This window comes from Pavona decussata, unplaced genomic scaffold (assembly GCF_977016875.1).
Source record: "Pavona decussata unplaced genomic scaffold, jaPavDecu1.1 SCAFFOLD_93, whole genome shotgun sequence".
Taxonomy (NCBI): domain Eukaryota; kingdom Metazoa; phylum Cnidaria; class Anthozoa; order Scleractinia; family Agariciidae; genus Pavona; species Pavona decussata.
The window spans coordinates 1885658-1897710 of NW_028145510.1; the positions used below are offsets into that span (position 1 = coordinate 1885658).

Genomic DNA, 12053 nt, shown 5'->3' on the forward strand with positions numbered 1-12053 from the left:
CATTTTATATAAGAAAACTCAGGTAGTCTTACATGCTTTCAGAAAGAAAGAAAGAAAGAAAGAAAGAAAGAAAGAAAGAAAGAAAGAAAGAAAGAAAGAAACTAGTATCTGGGATTTTCCTGACTGCCGTAAGAAACCGGTAATAGGTCCCCCTCCCTACTTATAGGCCCATTTATCTTAAGCAAATTTATATTTCGGTTATAAGCCCGTCCCTTCCGCATATATGCCAATATTTATCAAAACACCCCCCTCCCCGTTAAAAAGGTGTGGTATTCCTTTATAAGTATGCCCGCTCTTAAGCCCCCCCCCCCACCCCACCCCTTCTTTAAACTTGTTACCTATTAAAATCACATTTACAGAACAGTCAGAAAAAGCAGAGTACGGAACAACGATTTTTTACTATCTGACACCAAATTCTGATCTTGTTTTTACAGTTAATTAGTTAGAGTTTTGAATTTGGTCTTGTAGTGGAAAAAACAGGAAAAAAACAAAAAACGTACGTTTTGTTTTGTTATTAGCTTGTTTCGAGACATTTTTTTTGTTGCCCTTATACTGGTCTTCTCTCCCAGAAAAAAAGCCCCCCGGATATAAGCCCACTTGAAACCCCATGCGAAATTGTATAAGCCAGCGAGAGCTTATAACCGGGATGCTACGGTATATGAAAACCAGGCTTAACGACCAATTCACCCCCAAAGTTATTCATTTTTATATAGAAGTACCCCGGGGGATCGGCCGACTATTTGAAGAGCACTTGGAATTTTCCTTAAAACTTTGTGTTATCAGCGCCCGGGTTTCACACGGGGTAGCCTGTTCCAGGGTCTGAAATATGGGAGAGCAGCGCGATAAAAACTGCTATGCGAACGAATGGTGAAGATGGGAAGACTTTTCCCAGTCCCTTGTCGTTTTTTTAGCGCGTGCAACTTTCTTGGTGCAGCTCCCTACTATCTGAAAGCCTTGAACAGGCTTTAGATGATGATTTAGAATATTGAGGTTCTTGATGACTACAGTAGATTTGGAACAGGGTATAGACGGGGTTTAGAAAACAATTTAGAACATCGAGCTTCGTGTGACTGCAGCAGACTTGGAATAAAGAGTGTAAAATCGCTCGGTCAATCTTTCCTCGCTTTAGACCTTGAACAGGCTGCGCCTTGAGAATAGGGAATAGAGCCTACTGATTCAGCAACGGGTTATCCCGCTTCAGTTTGCACGGTTGCGAGTAACGTACTAAAATACCTTGAAAATCTAAATAGAAAGTCGGCCTATTATTTCTCCGGGCGTTGGCTCAGCTACTTAACACTACAAGTAGTTGTTTGCATACGCCCGATTGTCGATAAGTGAGTAAGTATAGTTTTGTTGCTTCTCTGCTTTGTTGTCCAGCCATGAAAACAAACAACAAAAATACAATGCGACTGTTAAACAAAAATGACTCTGTACTTCCCATGAAGAGGTTTATTTATTGATAACAAATGTTTTACAAGCACTAATTAATCCGACGACACCTACAACAAACCGTTGACGTTTATGCTAAAATTCAAACGTTCATGCTATGCCATAGCATTTCAGTTTTCCCAGTGTGTGGTACCCTTGCTCGCCGCTATCGCCAGTATCCCCAAATATGAGCTGTTTAACTGGAAGACGAGTCTTGTCTGTGAGGAGACCGCTGTCTTCACGCCATACATTGTCATTCCTATCACAGTTACAGCTATTACCGGGGTTTGCACAAGAGTTGGTTATCCCGCATGCGCACTTACCACTGCCAGGTGATGCTCCGCCCCAGTACGTCATCTTAGTGGAACCACGTGAAACCCACCAACCGTATGCCGGACTGTTATTGTGAAGCAAAACTGAACCATGACACTCATACTTGATAAACTGTTCACAGTGTGAGGAGACTCTGGTGAGACTCTCCAGCTGACGCAGACTTGCTCCCGTGTAGTGAACGTTACGTGAGTAACTGCCTGGACTGTCATATCCTTTCACATGTGTTCTGCTTTCACTGTCGTGACTGATGACTGTCACGCCAACTCCATTCTTGCCAGCCATGTCGCAGTACACTGTAAATGGTGCCAAACGTCCCTCACCATCTGGGTCAATGACGTAAGTTCCAGTTGCACTGCTGACGTATTTTCTGACCTCAGAACAGGATTTGAAAATTTTAGCGATACATTTAAATCCATCTCCAATGTGTTGCCCGTTACACTTACACGAATAGGATCCTCGTTCATTGGTACAGGTGGCAAACTGATGGCAGCTGTGTGTGTTTCTTTTGCACTCATTGAAATCTGACAGAAAGGATAGGGAGAAATTACTAAAAAATTAATTTAACACTATTTTAAGGGTCTATAAACCGGTATGAACAATTACCTTCTACTTACTGTCGTCTGACGTTTTGTTTTCGTGAAATGATTTGGTTCCCAAAATGAACTCTGAATAATGTTTGCTAGGATATTATTTAACAAGAAAGCAATACAGGCTTAATAACCGATCTCATTTCTTCCCATTGTACGCCTCGCAGATTTTTTAAACCTTTTCTCCCGTCGCGATTGAGCTAATTGTATAGTTTTAGTTTTTTTGAATAGTTTTGTTGACCTTCCGTTAGGCTACTTGATTTCATACCAAAAGTTGCTTGTGATACCGTGATGACAAATGCGCCACAGAAACCTGACTTCCGGTTCCGTTTGACTTGTCCAAAGTGTACTAGTAATCATTGCTTAATCAGCCAAACAACTTTGCGGCGCTCAAAAGTTTGTGAACAAGCTCTGAACACCCTCTAACGTTTCTCCATCGTTTTTTCTCCTTATATTTTGCTTGAAATGACTGCCACTTTTATGTTCAGCGAGTTAAATCAAGGAACGCTAAGGCCAACGTAAAGCACAGATTTTGAAACTGAAGTTACCTTTCTTGCAAGTAAACTGATGACAGTCACTGCACTTCACGTCATTCCATTCATAGTTGTATTTCACGCCAAGTGCGTGCACGCAGTCTTCATCTTTGAAGTTGTTTGGCTGATTCTTGGCCCAAGCTGTAAAGTTTCCCGCTCCACCATCCGCCCAAGTAAAGTTACCCTCCGTGGAGATGTCATTCAAACCCAGCCAGGATTTTTCGCCATTTTGGCGGTGCTGTATGTACACATTTTCTTCGTTATTGCTGATGTCAGCAAGGACTGAGTTTTCCTGTCGGCATTTTGTCAAAGCTGTGGTCCAGTTTGCACATTTTTCACTCGTAAAGTAACAGAATCCATTGAAATAGGTCCAGCCCGGGTCACAGATATCTGCAAATATGTGGAAATTAAAAGCTTTCAGTTGTCTGTCTCAGAAGAACAACCAGTAATTAACTGAACCTCAACACGTTCGTCCTTCCTTTGCAATTTTATTCTAACGAAATAGTACCACAGTATGTGGGTATCTTTATAATCTGATCATAATAAAGCTGATAGCATGATTTTTCACTCATTCCCCCTCGGATGTTAGTAGGTCACCTTGCTTGTCGTCGTTCGGGTTTTCAGCTCTCCATTTCGAATCTTTATCAGAGCGGAATAAAGACATAGAAACTGTATTTTATTCCTAGGTTTTTTCTCCACAAGTTTTAAATCAATGAAAAGCTTAGTCCTTTATCTCTTGTTTTTTTTTTGTGACTGGTTGATAGAAAGAAGACATTGTTTCTCTAAATAGTCAAGGCCATGGCCAAGGGCGTAGTCAAAAAATAAGCAATGAACAATCAATCAATCAATCAATCAATCAATCAATCAATCAATCAATCAATCAATCAATCAATCAATCAATCAATCAATCAATCAATCAATCAATCAATCAATCAATCGATCGATCGATCGATCGATCAATCGATCAATCGATCAATCAATCAATCAAGGGGCAGAGGAGAGTTTTGTCATCAGGCTCACTCACAGGCTATATTTGCAGAAGCATAGAGGGCTGCGCTATCCAGAAATCACAAACACTGGACTTTTTAAAACTTGTCTTTAAAGTGGGATTTTGCGTGGTTAAAATATCTAAATGAATAAGTTTCGAGTAGTTTAACTACTCTTCATTGGATAAAGAGTAGTCATACTACTTGAAAACGAATTTCATTTTTAATTAATGATTTAACCACGCAAAATCCCGTTTCAAAGGCAAATGATTTAGCTTGATTTTTGAAAGTTTAGATGATGAGAGGCGAAACTGGAAAAAAAATTATCTCCTACGAAAAGAAGTAGACAATAATTTATATTCCATTTAATGTTTGCTCTTCTGCTGAAATAAATTTTGACGGTATTTGTTTGTTCAAAGTTCAATTCGCAATTTTGTAGGTTTGTCTCCTTTGCTTCTGAAACCTTTTCTCTGAATAAAATGTTTGTCTTCAAAACAGTTTTTACGTATCGGCTTTTAAGAGTGTTTTAGTGATGATTACTCTGCAGGACGAAAGTAAAGTGTCTTTACACTTAAGGGGTGTGGTGTGCAATTGCACCCTAAAAGATGCACAATCCACCGCACGGAAAAAAATGGCGGCTGTCTTTTTACCACAATACCTTTCAAATCTAACACAGTCAATATGCACATAGAAGCCATACTGTTTTTTTGAAAAATTCGTCTCTATCATCAGAACTACCAAAATTGTGTATGCTAGGTTTAAAGTGTTTTTTGACTTTTCTGTGCGTCTTTATGAGCTTTTTTAGGGTTTTCCTACGCAAAGAAATACGGGTTAATGTACCAGTTGCCATCTTTTTCGGTGGCATGGATTGTGGATTGTTTTTATCTGGGTACCATTCCTTTACCACTGTATTTGATTAATTTACTGACCTGTAAGGACCACATAGCTCACTGAAACTGGATCATATCTGGTCAAATACAATTCCTTGACGCAGACTCTAAATCCTGAAGCATTGATGTTCTGAAAATGTAAATGGCAGCTGACGCTTGTTGGCCCTCAATCTCGTACCTAGAGTCCTTAGGCTCTTTGGCCAGCGGTTGGTCGCCAGGAGAGAGTCAGTTCCCCAGGGTCTCTCCTGGCGACCAATCGCTGGCCAAAGAGCTCAAGGACTCTGGGTACGAGATTGGTTGGTACTGAATCTGTTTTAAATGTTGCGGTAAATGATTACTCGCTAAACCTTTGTTAGCAGACAGTCAACCCTCTCTTAGCAAGCACCACTCTTCTACACTCGTAGAGATGAAAGTACTCTGACAATTGTTCTTGGGTTAAAAACAAACTCTATTTGAGGCTCAGACATTACTAAAACAGGAACTTCTTAAAGATACACAATCGTCTTTAGAAGAGAACCATTTTTCTGAGTCAGACACCTCTCTAAGACAGATTCTGACATACATGATCCGTTTACTGGACACTGTAGCTTTAAAAACAAATGTTACCTCGATCCACGTGGTAATCCCATTGTGCACTGGTGCTGAGTTTCCACTGGTGGTTGAACTGTGGTTGGCTGATATCAAAATTTTTGGTGTGGCATTGTAACGATTTTCAAACTTCACAAACTGTTAATGAAAGTCAATATATGAAGAAATTAAAAGTGAGAAACATTGTCCCAGATTTGTTTCAGAAAACCAATATGAATGAACGAATGGATGTATGACTAAACGATCGAACAAACGAAAGAACAAATGGACAAACGAACAAACGAACGAACGGATGAATGAATTAAGGAATGAACGAAGGAAGGAAGGAAAGAACCAATCGAATAATGAATGAATTAACGACTGACTGACTAACTGAATGCATGAATTCATGAATAAATGAATGAGTGAGTGAGTGAATGAATGAAAGAATGTTATATTTGTATATTTGGTGAAGTAGTAACCTACTGCACTCAACCTCAACAACCTACAACCCTACAACCTCACTGTAAAATTTGTAAAAATTGTATTTGATGTAAAGTAATGTTTTGTTAGTGAAAATAAAAAAAGTGTTCACTAAAAGACATAGCGTTATTCTTGTAAGTAGTGTGAACATTGTAAGCACTTTTAGTTTTGTAAGTATAGTAAGTATTGTTAACAATGTAGATATAGTCATTGTGGTTAGTACTCTGTGTATTGTAAGTAATGTTAATAGTGCTCAGTTTTGTAAATCTCATGTCATGTATGCAAATAAAAATTGTTAAAAAAAAAAAAGTAACCTACTGCAAGAGAATCATTTTCTCTAGCCTTCTGATACCTGTTAGTAACAAAACCGACTGTACTAGAAACCTACCTCGCAATACGCGTTGTTGTTTTCATCTGTTGGTGGCTGTGTGTTTGGAAATCCGACAGAACCATGCTCAGTGAAGAAGGGTTTGTGTAATTTAGAAAATGCTAACCAGCTCTACAAAAAACAAAAACAAAAACAAAAAAAAAAAAACAACAACAACAACAGAAAAACAAAAAACAACAACATAGTATGAGGTCATAGTATGACAAAGTCATATAACTACCTAAATTAATTAGATTGACAGTTTTAAGATATTGTAAATCCGAATGCTTTGAGTAAGAAATCAACTCTATGCCTTGAATCATTTTCAAGTTTACTGAATGCTTTCCCTGAAAGAAAAATAGTGATATGAAAACGAGATACTAGGTACCACATTAATAACATCATTAGTCCAAGTATCAGCCAGGGAAAGTATGAGCGCCGTTTTTGTTTTTCCATTCTTGGGTCGACCTTAAGTCTAAGAACCAATTGCAACTAGAGTTAGAGTCAGGCAACGAAACACTTTTTCTTTTGTGTTAGAAATCGAAATAAAAGAATTTTGTTAGGTACATACCACATTAATATCTTCATGTTTTCCATCAAAATTTTGCATTTCCCGAAGACAGACTTTAAACGAGTCTTTAGTTGTATCTTCTGTCCATATAAGAGAAGCGTCAAACTCTTTACCAGTCCTCAGATGCTCCGCTGTCACTAGAACTCCAGGGGTTTCGTCAAACTTGCTCTACATGTAGAAAAAGTGAGATTGTGATACTTAAATGTTGTACTTCTTTTAAAACTCTATTCAGGCGGCTCCTACAGCCAGTAACCAATCGTCGCTTTTCGAAAAAAAAAAATGAATACGTATCGTGTTATGTCAGTAAGCTCACATGCGCACATTGACCTTCTTTCTAGGTTACGATTATATAGCCACTAACTTCTCCGCCCTAGTTGTGACACGTCCACAGAACGCCTATTTAGCAGGTTAACTCTTATAATAACAAACCATCTGACAGAAATCGTCTCTCACGCATGCGTATGGCCATATCATTCGGGCAGTGGCAGCCATGGACAGCTTTGGCTGCATGCATGCGTGAGGTACTGGCCATATTGCGGAGCTGTGTATTGTGACGACACCTTTCAGACGGTTTATTATATTAACATGCACAATTCTCAAATTCTCAATCAATCAATCAATCAATCAATCAATCAATCAATCAATCAATCAATCAATCAATCAATCAATCAATCAATCAATAATTCAATCAATCAATCAATCAACCAACCATCCTTCAATCAATCAATCAATCAATCAATCAATCAATCAATCAATCAACCAACCATCCTTCAATCAATCAATCAATCAATCAATCAATCAATCAATCAATCAATCAATCAATCAATCAACCCAACCAACCATCCATTCATCAAGTAACCAACCAACTAACCAATTGTTAATGGTTTCCTTTCACAAGAAACTTTGCACGACATATTTGAGACATACTGCTGGAGGTAATGCTGCTTTCACTGCAATGGACTAGCATCCCATGTGGTGGAGTAGTTAATTTTTACATGATAGACTGAGTTTGGATTATATTCTCATCCTACCTTGGGAAAGGTCACATCTGCGCATTTTGTTCCAGACCACCATTCTTGCATCTTGATTGTTCCCGTCATTCCTTTGGGTGGTGCTCCCTGGTAGGCAAGCCAATCGACAGTCGCAAATGGACTGAGGCTTTCTTCGTTTCTCCCGGCCTGCAAGACGCAGACTGTGAAATTTTTTATATTTACTTTTTCTGTCCATGATGTGACGGCGTCGTGGACTGTAACCGAATCATTTTGTTTCAAATGATTGACAGTGACTTGAACATGAACCTGTTTATCCGGATAGAAGCGGTATGGAGGGAAGCTGACTGTACGACAGGTTGAATCGGTCCATTTTGGAACACGCATAAGATCCACTCGACCTCTCACAATTGGAAACCCTTTCAAAGAAAAGGTTCAAAGTATGACTAGATGAAATTTATTGTGACTTAAAAATTTCAGTTCTAAAAACTGTACTAAATTGTCATGTACTTATAATAAAGAAATTAGAACTGAGAAAAAATACAACTTTGAATATAATGGCATAAAAACCGGGAAAGATGTCGGAGATTCTTAAAGGTAGTTCAAGCAGTTTTAAAATGATGATTTTATTTTGATTTCTCGGCGAGTCTTGGGCGACGTTTAATTCGTTGCGAGTTCAGATCAAACATATCACTGAAATATGCATTCGGAAGGGGTCAAAGCATCTTTCACGTTCAAACTGTATACTCTCTCTCTCTGCTTTTGTCCCGTCAAAAAAGGTTTAATATGTTAAAGTAAATTTGACAAAACTGAGTATCCGTCGTCAATTATCCATGCCATGAAGCAACGATTCAATAAAATCAACTTACTTCAATTTAATTTATTAACGATACCTGATCTGTACGGATATTGCTCAGGTTTACTAAAAACTATCCGTATTTGAGAGCGTCGCCAAATAATATACACTATTTAGTGCTCTAACGAGGAGCCTCGCATCATTACCTTCACAGCTTCCAGGGTGGTAGACAAGGTTGTTCTCCAGTCCTCTGCAGTAGCTCAGTTCGTGCCAGCATTTGTTGTCGTATGTTGTACCATTGGCGGTGCACACTGGATCTTGATAAGAGGGGCAGTCTTGGAAACACACACAGCGTGATTCATGAGCACTGTATGTCCTGCAGACTCCAAACGATGGACATTTAACATTGAGACAAGGATCGAGGTCTGTGAAAACACAAGCATGGAGTCTGATTATACGTTTTTAAAGGAAAAACGTGCACTGTAATTTAGTCCTCGTCAGCGTTATTGGGGCAGTTCAGAAGAGGAAGAAAGTACTGGGGAATTGACTTCACTTCGTCTTCAGAAATTAAAATTCACGAATTAATCTGGAATTCCAAATAAAGTTAAAATGTCGCGTACATACAGAAGGTTAAGGCTAGGCATGAGTTCATTTATGAGATATTTCACGGTATAGCACTCGGGAGCGTTGCCTAGCAAGTATCTCCAAAACTGCGATGTATACTTTAAATTACAATTTTAACTGTTTGCAAGAGCTGTTTGTCAATACATACTCGCCTACTTCCAATTGATCTCTGGCTGTGAACAACAAGTTTTCATTTGTCATTCACTCAGAAGGTAAGCAAGCAGACCACATTCTGGCACTGAGCTTAATCACATCCTCGTGTGGTTGTTTTCAGGTACTTATGTCTGATACGGCAACCGATGCCATTTTTACGTGGTCAGCAGAGCCTTCCTCTCGACCCCTAAATTCGAAAGCATTTATTTTAATACCAACCTCCAATGACAATGTAGCTGACAGACAGTGGATCATGTTGACTTCCTGCTCCACTAAGATCCTTGACACAAATCTTCATTGATGTCAGACTGACATCCTGAAAATAAGACAACATAACCTTTTATAACCGGTGCCATGCATTTTAGCAACTTATATTATACCGCTCTGGACAAACTTGATAACGTAGCTTCTTAAAACACTGCTGTTGACTGTCTATAATCCATTGGAGTTTTTTGGTGTCATCTCTGCTTCTTTCTCATAACCTAAGATATTGACGGTTTACACTGGGACACATGGCACTAGGTTTTGGTAATTTATCCTCCCGGTTTAAAAATAATCGTCATCGTGACAGGAAAAAAGATTATCAGAGACAGTTTCGCGAAATTTCAAAAAGTGTGGGTGTGATGGAAGGGGCAGTTGAACACCTTCACAGAGGAATTTTATAATCAAAGGACATATTGCACAAGAAAGTGTATGTGTTGGAGGGAAGGGGTAGGTAAGGGAAGGAGGTGTTGTAATTTATGCTCTACACTATCGTCCTTATGTATCTTACCTCCACCCAGGCCGTGATGATGTTATTTTCTGGTGGAATCTGACTTTTCCTTTGACGGTCGTATTGGTGGTGAACGGAAATGACGACAACTGGTGACGCATAGAAAGTAGTGTTGTATTGCACTTGCTGTGAAGAGAAAAAAGTGACTTTTTCAGATTTTGTCCATACTGGTTTCAGTATAGCCACACTTTTAAATTTGTACCCTCATTTAAGCTCGTTTTTCTTCCATGACTTCGAAATTTACAGGCACTCATCTGTGTTATTTTTACTGACTGTTACATACATATACATATATACACTTTCTTTGGAAACGCACAATTACAATCTGGCAGCCAAAAACATATTGTTGTGTGCGCATGTGTATTACATACGTATGATTAGAAGACTAAAAGGAGATAGATTATTAAAATGAAGTCAATAATAATAAAAGGAGTCATCGTTGTTTATAATGAGGGAACCTTCTTTATTGAAGCTAAAGTCATTGATGATTTTGTCAATTTGCAAAAAAGTTCGTTCTTTGTACTTAGCTCTATATAGACTGTTAGTAACATTTTCAATGTACGGAAATAAGGGGACTGAAACGAATGCAAAACGCGATCAAATAATTTGAAACTGCGGCCTTTCCGTAGGGCGTGTCCGTACCTTAAAGCCTTTAGTTGCGCTAGTTGACAGCACTGTAAATTATTGCTCACAAAGCCGCTCATATAAAAAAAATGCAGAAAGAACACTTTTTTTAGAGTATAAGAGTGCTTGCGCACTGGACAGAAGACTCTAACGCTTGTGGGTGGGTTAGAAATGACAATTACTTGTTAAAGATACTGACCTGACAGAATCCATAATTGTTGTTAGCTGTTGGCGTTCCACTGTTGGGAAAGAACGTCTCGCCCGCCAAGGTAAAATTGAAATCAGAACCATTGCCAAGGAAAGCGAACCAGTCCTGCCAAGACAAAATGTAAAGGAAATATAAACACATCCACATATCTTTTAGGCATATTCCTTCTAAATTTTACTGTTCTAAACATTTGCAGTGCTGGGCAGTCAACGTAAGTGTATTATTCGATGAGCAGTGGAAAAATGAGATGCAGGGAACCTTCGTATTATTTAAATTAATAAAACCTGCATTACGTTAGAACTAAAACTAAGTTGAAATACGATCACTTACCACAATTGTATCTTCGTGTTTTCCATCAAATGCCTGGAATTCCCTGATACAGATTTCAAAACTTCTAGAACTCACATTTTCCAACCAAGCATACATAGCATCTTGAGGCTTTGTATTACGAGTGTACTTAGCGGAGATGAAAACAGAAGGTCTTCCACCAAAGCTCTGGAAAATTTTCAAAATTAGTTCCACATTTGTTACCTAGCAAGGATTAAATTATAGGGGTAGGTTTTCGGTTAGCATTAATATAACAAGGGATAGGTCCTTTCACGTAAATTTTTTGGCCATCTTAGCTTTGGAAGCATTTCGGAAAGTTGACGGCTTTGAGGAAATTATTCGGATACTACTGAGCTATCAAATGTTCTGGGCGCGGGGTACCGTCCTGTTAGTCGACCTGTGAATGCTTCACGATGAATTAAAAATTTCTACAAGCTGTCTATCCTACAAACTGACAGTTTGGATATAACTTGTAGTCATTCACACACAAAGAGTTTTTGCTTCATAACTGATGTGTTTATGTCGTAGTGAAATGAATGCGAGTACCATGTTTACTTTACTAGAAGTGATTCGGTAAAAATGGTGAGATTCGAGGGCAACAAATATTCTAAATTATTTCACAGGTGAAATCATTATAGCAAAATTCTCTCAGTGTTAAGACTATTGGTCACGTGATCGGATCGCGGTTAGAGGGTCCTCCACTAACAGTTGTCCAATAGGCAATTTCCGAGTTGATTTGAGCCTCATTACGAATTAAAATTAAAGCGAGTCTAAGTACAAAGCTTGTAAAATGAAAACCTCATGTAATGAATGAA

General features: G+C 38.6%; 1 protein-coding gene across 6 annotated transcripts in view; it reads right to left on the minus strand.

The window, feature by feature from the left end:
• LOC146473540 (uncharacterized) overlaps positions 1-12053 on the minus strand; it is a 92914-nt gene that overhangs the window by 75189 nt on the left and 5672 nt on the right. For 2 of the 6 annotated variants that reach the window (XM_085118209.1, XM_085118213.1), the window contains exons 4-10: positions 11242-11406; positions 10903-11016; positions 10080-10205; positions 9527-9623; positions 8737-8955; positions 7777-8153; positions 6746-6913 (exon numbers count right to left, since the gene is read on the minus strand). The exons of 2 other annotated variants lie outside the window; for them this stretch is intronic. In XM_085118209.1, coding sequence (XP_084974335.1) covers positions 6746-6913; positions 7777-8153; positions 8737-8955; positions 9527-9623; positions 10080-10205; positions 10903-11016; positions 11242-11406 — 1266 coding nt within the window. Of the gene's footprint in view, positions 1-1412; positions 2283-2896; positions 3272-4796; positions 4888-5363; positions 5484-6195; positions 6307-6745; positions 6914-7776; positions 8154-8736; positions 8956-9526; positions 9624-10079; positions 10206-10902; positions 11017-11241; positions 11407-12053 lie in introns of those variants that run through there. 2 more of the 6 variants (XM_085118208.1, XM_085118210.1) reach the window with 2 other exon arrangements.